The sequence below is a fragment of the Micromys minutus genome (genome assembly GCF_963924665.1).
Source record: "Micromys minutus genome assembly, chromosome: 23".
Classification (NCBI taxonomy): domain Eukaryota; kingdom Metazoa; phylum Chordata; class Mammalia; order Rodentia; family Muridae; genus Micromys; species Micromys minutus.
The window spans coordinates 17,907,540-17,919,863 of NC_137958.1; the positions used below are offsets into that span (position 1 = coordinate 17,907,540).

General features: G+C 35.5%; 1 protein-coding gene across 1 annotated transcript in view; it reads right to left on the bottom strand.

Annotated features, from left to right (window-relative positions):
- CACNA2D1 (calcium voltage-gated channel auxiliary subunit alpha2delta 1) overlaps window positions 1-12,324 on the bottom strand; it is a 412,683-nt gene that overhangs the window by 117,572 nt on the left and 282,787 nt on the right. The window contains exon 7 of the mRNA XM_080936313.1: window positions 2,527-2,658. Within this exon, the coding sequence (XP_080792439.1) occupies window positions 2,527-2,658 (132 nt within the window). The remainder of the gene's footprint in view (window positions 1-2,526; window positions 2,659-12,324) is intronic.

Here is a 12,324-nt window from a genome sequence, read left to right on the forward strand (position 1 = left end):
CAAATCAGTAGAAAAGAGACCATTTTAAGAATTTTTCTGAATTCATCAAGGCAGTCTTCTGCTGAGTCAGTTTGTCTGCCAAACCCTACTTAAAAACGATGCTTCACTTTTGGGCTCAGGCTGCATTCTATATTCAGTGTTCTGAGAGGATCATCAGGATTTGCCAGAAGTAAAAATGTAAAGGTCTTTTTGAAGGTATTGTGAGCAAATGTCAAGACACTTGAAAATGTCTGATTAGTATGAAAAATAAGAAAATGTTACTTTTAAAAATGAGTTCCTATGAAAAGCATGTGTCTTTATGGGTCGTACCAGTCCTGTCTCTCTGGCTTTCTGAATAATATTCTAATTTTCAATCACTGCCTCCTTTCAACTTTTCCCTCAACTGATTATTTGTAAGAATTTAAATGAGGTAATTAGTTTTATAAGATTTAACATGTACATGGTGTTATTAGTTAAAGATAACATTTGTGTGTTACTGGAAGAGGGGTTAGGTATTTGGTTGCCTTATTTTTAAATTGTATTTGAAATCATTTTGTAAGATTTGGTTAAAGCTTATCATATCAGGTTTTTTAATGTACTTATGTGCTATTTCTTTTTTTTCTAGTGCAGTCTCCTCATACATAATATTTAACATTAAAAATAGCATGAGTTTTTAGAGGTAAGTATTTTATTATAATATAATAATTAATTAATTATTAATTAATATAACTGTTTTATTATACCATGTAAAATTTCTTCATGGAGGAAATTGCACTATTATGGTAACTTAATGCTAATCTTGTCACATGAGATATTATTGTGATTCCTTTCTCAGAATTTAAATTTGCCCTTTCCTAGTCTAACAAGACTCTGAATAAAAAGTAATTATCACTGTTTCCCCATCTTCCATTTGTGGTCATATGGAGGTTATAAAGACCTCACCTGTTCATGATACCTGAACGCTTACATTTCTATCACTACACAAAGCAAGGTAAAATTGGAATTTTATTTCACTTACTTTTTTCTGATATCTCACTATGACAAATTCAGTTGTTAAGCCCATTTAGTAAACCTAAATAGTAAAACAAAACAACAATTCCAAAACACTGGTTCTATTGTGTTTACTGAAAACTAGGTTATAGTTTCAGTTCTTTGAGAGAAGGACTCATGTTGCATTTGTAAGGATGTGGTAGGGGGCTGGAGAAATGGCTCAGTGGTTAAGAGCACTGACTACTCTTTAAGAGGTCCTCACTACAATTCCCAGCAACTACGTGGTAGCTCACATCTAATCTATAAAGAGATTCGATGCCCTATTCTGGTGCATCTGAAGAGACCAACAGTGTGCTCACATACATAAATAAATAAATCATTTTAGAAAGGAATTTGTGGTAAAGGTAACTTTGGAAAATATACAAACATCTATCAACATTCATGATTCATATAAGTCTTTCCATAGGGACTCAATGATCAATTTTCTTTTGTGTTGTAAGTAGTGTTTATTTCTTCTTACGGTCACTTATAGATGTAAAGAGCATTTAAAACATATTTATTTAAATTTATAAAACATATCTATGTACACTGAGTATATCTCATAACAAAGATGACCTAAGAATTGTTTGCAGCTTGCTAAAGCAATAAAAGCTTTCTGTTCCAATTTCCTAGACTGCTCATTTTAACAAATGCACACTCCTTGGTTAAAGGAAAAATGATAGAATCTTTGAAACCTAAATTTCAACAGTAGACTTGATTCTTCAAAGAAACCACACAGAAAATTTCTAAATGTCCATTACTGTAATGGTTATACACCTAGACCTGTATTGTTTTTTTTTTTTTTTTCAGGCTTTTTATACAACTTTTTTTCCATGTTTATGCCAACTGTCATAGCTCATGATAGCACTCATCAGCTTCCCAGTACCATTTCTCACTATTTCTGAGGTACTTCAGTTTAAAGAAATTATGATCAAGTCTGTGCAATGTTACATCGTTTTCCATAATAACAACTGTATTGATCTTTGGCTTTTTCAAACATGTATGCTAGGTATCCTAACCTTGCCTTACCCCCAGCAAACCCATTAATCTCTTTTCCAACTTTGTTTCTTCATCTGTCTGTCTGTCTGTCTGTCTGTCTGTCTGTCTATCTATCTATCATCTATCTATCTTTCTATTATTTAAATATGTGTTGGCTTTCTCAGTTATAGTTCAGTCTCTTTACACATAATATCTAACATTTTACATATAGCACGGGGTTTAGAAGTGTTCTGTTATACTTTATAGAATTTCTTTAAGGAGAAAGTTGCACTATTATTGTAACTTACTGCTAATCTTGTTAGTTAATTAGCTATTATTTAACCCATTGGGTCAAACTAGTGCTTCCCCCCTGTAGTGGGATGTGCGAGACATCCACCGGAGAACTTAGCAGTACCCACATGACCAGTAAAACTGCTACAGCATCAACATCTTCCTACAAGACAAAGGACCATTAGCAGAAACAACTGATTCTGGAACCCAACCTTTCCCCCCATATTTGCTCTTTCACTAGACAGTTACCTGGATAATATCGGGCCAGGCCAGTGGCACTGCCAAACACTTGCCACAGCAATGTAGGGTCTTCATCTCGATTTCTTTTGAAAACTTCATCTAAGGCACTTGTCCAGTTGAGTTCGTTTAACACTATGGTTGCTAACAAAAACAAAAAAAAAATTATTCAAAGGTATAATTTTTTTCTAAATCTGTTATTTTCTCTTATAAAATACTATAATTTACTAGAAATTTGAAAGTTTTATGCATACAACTAGGTTTTCAATTTTGAATGGTGGCAGTCTGATTGACCTTTTAGAAGAACTGATTTCTTGTGATTTGCAGAATGCTCAACATTATCTCATAGCTGTGCTAACTACTAGGTATGCGTATAATGCCTGAAGCCGTGACATAAAAAAGTGACTTCAAACTTTGTTAAACAATTCTTTGCTATAAAATTACTCCCAAGGCACAAAGTACCAAGAGCTTCCTAGACATATAAAGAGAAGAAAGTTGGTTTATCTCTGGTGTTCTCAGAGGCAGTCTACACTAGAGCTTAAACAGAGCAACCCTCAAATATTAATGATTCCTTGTGGTATCTTCATATAACTTACTCTGGTACCAGAGTTAAAAATAAAACAAAACAAAAAATATGATTATTGTTGATCAGCTGTGCTTACACAATATCAAAAACATACATATAGTTTGGTAGAATTCATTGGGAAATCTGGTAATATAGATGATAGAAACTGGGAAAGCCTCAACTTCATCAGTACCTTTTAAAGCAAAACGTTCTATTTTTCTTCTTCATTTAGGTAATAACTAGAGATGCTGATGGAATGACTGATGCTATTCACTTTGAAACCATATTATAATTACTCATGGATCTAGAGAGGAGTTCTGAAGGCATGTCATTCACTATTTTGGAAGATTATCCAGAAAGAGAATTCCAGATAGGTCGTGATTCAAAATAACAAATTATGTACTTCCATGATCATTACATCCTAGATTTCGTGTGGTAGAAGTTTCCTTGGGAGTCTGGAGATGTTCCAGCACCTGCCAGGCATATTTGAGGGCCTTGTCTTGATCCTCAAAACTGTAGAAACTGTTAGTGCGCACACATGGTCCCAGAATATGGGAATTTTGGAGGTGGATGGAAGAAGATCAGCAGTTCAAAATCCTTGGAGGCTGGCCTACTATATAAGACCCTATGAGAGAGGGGGGAGTGGAGGGACAGAGAGAGGGGGAAGGGAAGGAGGGAGGGAGAGAGAGTGATCAAAAGAGAGACAGGGAGAGGGAGAGAGGAGAGAGAGGGAGGGAAGGAGGAACAGGGAGAGAGGAGAGAGGAGAATGAAAGAGAGCAAGAGAAAGAGTAAGTGAGAGAGAGACAGAGAGAGACAGAGAAGAGAGACAGAGAGAGCCGGCAATTGAACTGGAAAGAATACAGGTTTCTTTTCCAGAAAATGGTGTAGAGAGTTCCTGTGTTTCCTGTTCCTGTATGAAAAACATGTACTAGCAGAACAGCAGAATGAGGCTGGGGTCAATACACATGAGAACCACTATATAAGCTGGAAGGCACGTCTTTAATTACATGTATTCCCATGATTAAATTGATTTTAATTGCTGCGGGCCCCTAACTGGTTGGAGCATGCACATTTATAGCAATGAAGCCTCCTTTAATCACAGAGTGAGCTGTGCTCCACCAGATTTAGTATTCTCTGCCATCAATTCATTCACCTGGAAGCAGTTTCTGATTCCTGTACATCTTCTGTTCTTTTCTACAACCACAGGATATGACAAATACAATGATTAAAACACTGTGCAGGTTTTACGAAGCTAAGATGAAAAGGGGCCTTTTCATGGGCCCTTTTCCTTCTCTTTGTTTATTTTGTTCTGACTTCTTTGGTTTTGTTTTATCTTATTACATTTTATTATTATCCTAGACAAATGTTTGTTTTCTAAGGAGAGAGATAGTAACGATAGACCCAGACGGAAGCTGAGGTGGGGAAGAACAGAGAGAAGTAGAGGGAAGGGAAACCATAATACAAATACATTGTATAAAAATATATGAAATCAAGAAAACAGAACGGCAGCTAACAGTTTGGGAAAAGATCTTTACCAACCCAACATCTGATGGAGGTCTAATATCCGAAGTATACAAAGAACTCAAGAAGTTAGACGCCAGAGAATCAAACAATCCTATGAAAAAAATGGGGTCAGAGCTAAACAAAAAATTCTCAATTGAGGAATATTGAATGGCTGAGAAGCATCTAAGGAAGTGTTCAACATCCCTAGTTATCAGGGAAATGCAAATCAAAACAACCCTGAGATTCCACCTCACACCAGTCAGAATGGCTAAGATCAAAAACTCAGATGACAGCAGATGCTGGCAAGGATGAGGAGAAAGAGGAACACTCTTCCACTGTTGGTGGGGTTGTAAACTGATACAACCACTCTGGAAATCAGTCTGGTGGTTCCTCAGAAAATTAGACAAAGTACTACCTGAAGAGCCAGTTATCCCACTTCTGGGCATATACCCCAGAGATGCTCCAACATACAACAGGGACCATACACCACAATGTTCAGAACAGTCCTATTTATAACAGCCAGAAGCTGGAAAGAACCCAGATGTCCTTCAGTTGATGAATGGATACAAAAATTGTGGTATATTTACACAATGGAGTACTACTCAGCTATTAGAAATAATGATATATGAAATTCTTAGGAAAATGGATGCATCTAGAGAATATCATCCTGAGTGAGGTAACCCAGTCACAATAGAATAGACATAATATGCAGTCACTGATAATTGGACACTAGCCCCAGAAAGCTTGAATACCCCAGAAATAACTCACAGGCCATATAAAGCTCAAGGAAAACAAAGGTCAAAAAGTGAAAGCTTAAGTTCTTCTTGGGAAAAAAAGTAAGTTTATAGCACCCTCTCAGAGTGTGGTACACCTGGACCTTAAATTATTAATAATAAAAGAGCTAAGAAGATAGCCTTGTGGCAATTTTTGGTATTCAAAAATCATTATATTTAATCTATACACACCAAGAAAACTCTGTTTCCATGTTACTTTCTGTTCTACATGTACTTTATGTTTATGGTAACTAGTAAGATTTCAATGCATACTATCAAACCTCTAATAAATTAAGTACTGACAAAAATATATTCATATAGTGTTATGTAAAAACGCCTTTAAAAATCTGTACATGTATATCTCTTTTTTAAAATAAAGTTGTAAGAGAAGAAAAAATATATAAAAACTATTTTCAATAAAAGAACCTCAAATATAAAAGTCACATAGACCTGTAAAGACAGAAAATATGTTACATAGCATGTTTGTTTATTTCTGAAATTTTCTCTTATGTTTGTTTTCTCTCTTTAAAGAATACAACAAGCACAAGGCATTATAAAGACACTGGGACCAGCATCCTGATGCAGCTCTCAGTATAATGAGATTTAATCTTTATGCATGTGATTAGTTTCAGAAAGATCAGTGTGTGTGTGTGTGTGTGTGTGAATATTCATGAGCTGGGCCAAATCCATATTGCATCTGAGATGGTGAAGAATTCATATTCAAAAACATGATCCCATGAACACCAATTGGCCAGTTATGTGGAAATTTATATTCACATAGATAACCTAAACTGATACCATTCATGAATATTTAAGATAATATACAAACCTTCACAGAGAGGGGCAGTGTAGTTTTCTTTGACACTCATGGCTTTTATAGTAATTGTACAGGATGAATCATGCTGTTTATTTAGAATCTAGGATGGTTTCATTAATGCCCAATCTATCCCATCTTCAATTTCCTTGACTCTACTTAGTAACAAGCAATAGATAACAGATAATTACTTTTAATAAAGTTTCACTTGTTTGCTAGGCTGTTTTTTTTTTCCTTTATTTTTCTTAGATGTCTTGACAACCAGGATACAATAGGGCTGGGTATCTGTAAAGTTTGCTACTGTGCTTTGAGCAAAATAGCAAAGCTCGGATACATTGTTTCCTTATGGCTATATGTTTTAAATTTCTAGTAGATACATTTGATGAGACATTGCAGATTCTAAGGTCTATAATCATTGTACAAATCTACAAATAAGCAAAGTGTTTAAAGTACATGAGCAGGCAAGGAACTCGGAATGATTCTAAAGTTTATTCAGAATGAAAGAAATAACATATCCCCATCACGTTAGCAAGACATAAGCTAGATATTCAGTTTGTATGAGGGTGTCAAGACAGTTATTGTATATATTTATAAGAACTTCTGGACAGCATCATTATCCTGTTAGGGATGTTCCAGTCTTTACAGGAATATCTAATGCCAAAAAGTCAAAACACAAAGGTCAGCCTTGAAAGTAGAGATCCAATAGTGCCCCTCATGGGAGACAGTTTGACAGTAATGGCACAATGTACTTTATCTGTCAATCCAATCCCATTTCCAGAGACTGAAACAGAGAGAACTAGACCATATTCTTCTCTTTCCCTTGGCTGCACTCATATGAAACAAAATCCTGACAAAGTCAGATACATTCCAAGTTTTATTTTTCTCAGACTACTTTGACAAAACCACAAATGTAAAATGCCACACATAAAGCTTCAAAGCAAAGAAAGAGAAAACATGTACGCAAATTTTCACCCTTAGTTACTCAGTTATCTTTTCCCTAAAACAGGTAATGGAGTGTCTCTGATTAGTGGATAGTATTTAATAACCTGAAATTAACAGATTTCCTTTTGCAATCAATAAAACAATAGCACACCCAGTTACTCGTGTGTGCACACGTTTGACCGCTTGTATAGTGTGCACATTCTCAGGGTAGGGGATGCTGAGCTAACTTGGGAGTCAGCAGGTAGAATCTCATAGAATGAAAGAAGGACAGAGATGATGATTTATAACCATCACTGTGGCTAAAGCACCACAGGAGCTGTAAGAACAACCCCGCTCTCTACCTGCTATGAGGCCATCCTTTCTCTCCATTTCATGTAACACAGTCCACAAATCTTAACCTGCAAATTTTTCCCTCTCCCAATTTGTAAATCTCCGTGAGGAAGCTGCTGTTAGAGTAACACTGTGGTTACAACTGAGTCAGAACACATGGGTGATTTAGAAAGTTTCATGTTTCTGTTTGAGAATGTTTTAACTCTGAATACTTTAGGTGGCTATGCCCTTCCTCTAGTCTGGATGGCTACTGCTCATTTCTACAATCTTGACACCGGAGTTTTTAAAAGATATAAATCATATGTGTGTCATGATGCAAAAAAACCAAGCAAACCCACATTTTTCAGAAAATTATTCATCTTCAGTAATATTATCTCTCCAGATGGCCAAATATACAATTCATTTAGATAATCATATTATAGTAAAAATTATTCATAGAAATCACTTACTAAGTAATGTTCAAGGGATTGCTAAAAAAAAATAAAATAAAATGCTTTCCACTTTCAACCATTTACCATAAAGACTTCAAAATGCAAGTGACCACACATGCCATGATCTTTGTTCAGTATTAAGACACCAAAATGAAATGTTCTTTAACTGAAGAGATGCCAGCATCATTGCATAGCTAGATCCTTTCTCATAATCAGTGTGTGTGTGTGTGTGTGTGTGTGTGTGTGTGTGTGTGTGTGTGTGTGTGTGTGTGTGTGTGTTTGGGGGTATGAACGTGAATGAGTTGTTGGAGGAACAGGAAGACACCAGATTCCCTGAACAGAAGTTATAGGTACTTGTCACCTGTGACATGTGGGTGCTGGGGAATGAATTCACTTGTTCCTCAGGAGCAGTGTAGCCATTTCTCCAGCTAGCCCAAAATTCACAAACCTGTCATGGCTACTAACATAACTTCTATAAATTCTAACAATATTGATTATATTTTTTTAACAGATTTTCCCCGAATTCCTCAGCATCCATTGTAATTATGTTGAATCCTATATAATCAACCACATGCCATGTAGATTGGCCCTATCTTTCCCCCGAATCCAAAAAATACTATTTTACATTCACACAAACTTCAAATTCCTTCCTTTCTTCAAGAACAGAAATAAGGTTATCTCTGACGTTCTGATAATGTTCACAGATGGGTGTTTGTTCATTAGAATGTTATGCTTGGTACAAATTGAGCCCTTTATAGATGTGCAAGGCCCAGCCTTTTCAGAGCACTGACTGTGTGGGTATCGGCCTTGACTTTGGAGCCTCTTCTGAATGGCATGGCAGAATTTCACTGATAATTGATTCACAGTGCCAAGCATCTATCCCCATTCTTCATTCACTTGGTTTTTCAAAAGTCTGGCCTTGGTCTTCAGTAATTCTCTTGTTAAGAGCATTCTATTGTTCAGTGTGGCTTCTCAAGGGAAGAAAGAAAAATCCAATTTGTAATAGCACAAAAGCATCCCCCACCAATGCTCTTAATTCTTCCAAAAGTGTGTGACCCTTCTAAGCTAACATCTTTTCATGACACAGCACACTCATTGACAAGCTCAGAATTTAATCTTCTTTTGAAAACTTTAAGCAGTAAAATGATGAATTATTGTTCCCTTTTAAGTTTAATCAAGATTTCATTAAATTTGAATGTGTTCTGTTGATTTATTCAGAACTCAAGGTCTCACTATGCATTAAAGTCCTTTAAAAATGTGAACATTATAAATACTGTCAAGTATGTTTATTATTGTCACAGCTCTGTCATTACTTGAAAAGTGTGTGTCTAGTGAAGTGATATTTTGATATGTGTATACATTACAAAATAGCTATTGTGGGAAAGCTAATTATCTATTAATTCAGCAGCGATAATACTAGTCTGTGTTTGTTATAATTTTCTTATCAATCTTCTCAGATAATTACAAATATGTAATAATACCTCTAATATATTCATGATACACAATGCATCTCTAGAAAAAGTTTCATGTTAAATAATAAACTTTGTATACTTGTATTTGCACATAAAACACATTCTATCAAAGTGAAAACATTTATTAGAATAAATTTAAACTATAAAATATTTTATTAAGCTTTACATTAGAGATATAGCTATTGAAGTTCAATAAAGGACTAAATTTCTTTTTCTTTTCTTTTTCTTTTTTGATGCTGCTAAATAGTAAGCAAATAACTGACCATTGTGTTTGCTATAGTGTTTGAATTTATTAAGTTTAATATACCTTGCATTTGAAAACACCTTGTATTTTGTTCAAATGTATCATGAATGATAAGCAGCCTTTAGTAGGCTCTTACTAAAAGCCAACAGGCATTAACTATTTTCTTCTGTATGACTGTATTTTAGAATAATATTGAGTAGGGTACTGGTGTTTCCTCTCTTGTTAGATAAGGACATAGGCCTGAGAAAAGTTGTACAAATGTCCTTGTGACAACTACAGAGATCCTATTCAAAGGATTCCAATGGACTTACTATCTATCAGACATTTATCTCTAAAAGTTCATTGTACAGTGAATTCTGATTACCTAGAACCTTAAAGACCTGCCTCTTCCTAAGCTACACAATGGTATCAACTGAAGTAAAGTTCCTTTTTGGAAAATGTGAGGTATCTACAGACATTGTTTATGTGCCAACTAATGCAAAGGTAGGGGAGCAGCAAACAGCCTGCAATACAGAAGCCAGCAAGGAAGCATCACTCAGACTTGGTGTCAAGCTGAAAAGTCTTGCTAAAATGCACTTTCAATGATTGGTGTCTATAAAAGGCCACCAGAAAACTACTCTAGATGTAACCTAGTACATTTTAAATATACTATTCCATAACGTTAAAATATGTCAGGATTCCATGATACATTTTGGTAACTGTTGGATAAGAGAATTGGACTTTAGTTGCAGATATTCTAAGATAGCATTGAGTCTTTAGCCAAAATCAGATAAATCGGATTTCAAAGCAAGTCTGGCCATATTGTCACCCCTCCCCAGCTCTCGGTTTTGATCAGACAGAGAATACTGGAAATTTGAAGGGGTCATTGTTGTCATTGATATTGTTCTCTGACCATAAGCCAGCTACTAGTCTGTATCGATAGCTTTAGTCTTGATAGCAAATGTCTGTTTCATAGCATGGGAAATAAAGGAGTCGTTTGTGGTCCCTTTAACTTTAGCTGTGCCAGATGTCACTAATTTTATTCATGGATACTAATCTGTAGAAAGAAGAAAAAAATTTAATAAGAAAAGAAAACTCACTGATCCAATTAAGGGCATGGAGAAAAAGATTCTACTTTAAGGACCAGAGAGTGTGCATAAATATTAAAAGAAATGAATCTATTCAGTGGATTTGGTTAATGGAATCTTATCTAATCCCAATGTAAATGAAAGATTAATAAAGCCCAGAGAGATGGGTGGAACAAATGTAATCTCTATAATCATGTCTCCGGCACGGGATTCCCCCTCCTACTGAGGACAGAACAGAAGGCACCAAGGCACACAAGGACCCTGATGGGGAGATAAGCCCTGTTCCTACAGTTAATTTGGTACAAATATTAAAAAGCTCTTGTCCCTGTCAAGTCTCTAACCCCCGGGTTACTGAGATTTCTGGCTTTGCTTCCCATTTCTTTCCTTTCTCAGAGATTGCGCACCTGGCCACTGGCCAGACCACAGCTGTTCCACTTTAATGAAATCTGCAAATTGGGGGGCACAGAGAAAAGGCTCAGAGAAAATCCACTTTATTATCTGAGACAATAAGAATAAAGCAAGGGAAATGGAAGACATTAGGATCTAATATCATGTCTATTAATTGAAGGATTTCATAGCTCTTTAAATAAAATGAAAATTGTGAGTTGGTGGGCAGGCTATAGGGATTTTGTATAACAACCCTAGGAAAAGTAGAAATGGCAAAAACTGGTATTTTTTTTTTGTTCCTTCAAAAAGTGTGAGTTCTTTTCTTCCTTTTATGAAAATCACATATCTTATTAGTAACTTTGGTTTTGAAAAATCGAAATCATCTGCCTGCTAAAACCAAATTGTTTAACCTCCCCATTCCCAACTAGTGCACAGCCTATGTTAAGGAGGCTGGGTGGCCTACACTGTTGGTCTGGGAGAGTAAGAAGCTATGGATGGATTCAACCCTGCTTTCTCAAGTCCTTTACCTTAGCTCAATTCTACAGATTTCCTTCAGGTGTCTTGCAGAGACCAGGCTTTATTTACACATCAGCATCATTATAATGTTCTTGTTGGTTTACTTTCCTTTCAACAAAATGACATCTCTTCAGTTCACAGGCCCCAGAATGCAACTCCAATAGTACCACAGGGAGTCTCGTTCCTTCCACTTCCCTTACATTAAAGTACTCTTACCATTAACATTCTGGGAATAAGAGAGATAGAATACATTCATTTCAAATGTCTTAGTTATGAATACATATTGTTAACTTTAGAGTCAGCCCTTGGAAAAGACAGTAGTTCTTCTCCACAATACTACTAAAACTTTTGAACACTGGGAAGGAAAAAAGGAAATATATTCATTCGATCTCATGTTCTATAGATTGCTTGCTAAATTTGAGACAAATGAAAATAGCTAAACATAATTAATTTATAGATTCTTTAGTTCAAGCCTTAAAAATACAAGAAAAAAAATCTGTGGGTTAAAAAATGCAAAAATAATTCTAAGAGAAGACAAATGAAGTTGGAAGCCAAACAGAAATGAATATGCAATTGAGACCAAATTTAAAGGGCTCAGAATGTAGGTAATTTTTTTTCATGCATGTGTTCAAATTTCTTGTTAGTGATGCATTTTTTTTCTTGGAATAAGTGAGACTTTTAAAATGAGCATGCTATCTGTCTGTAGTACAACAAAAGACTCTTCTCACACTGCCCACCCACACATAGAATGTGCTGCTTCTGTTA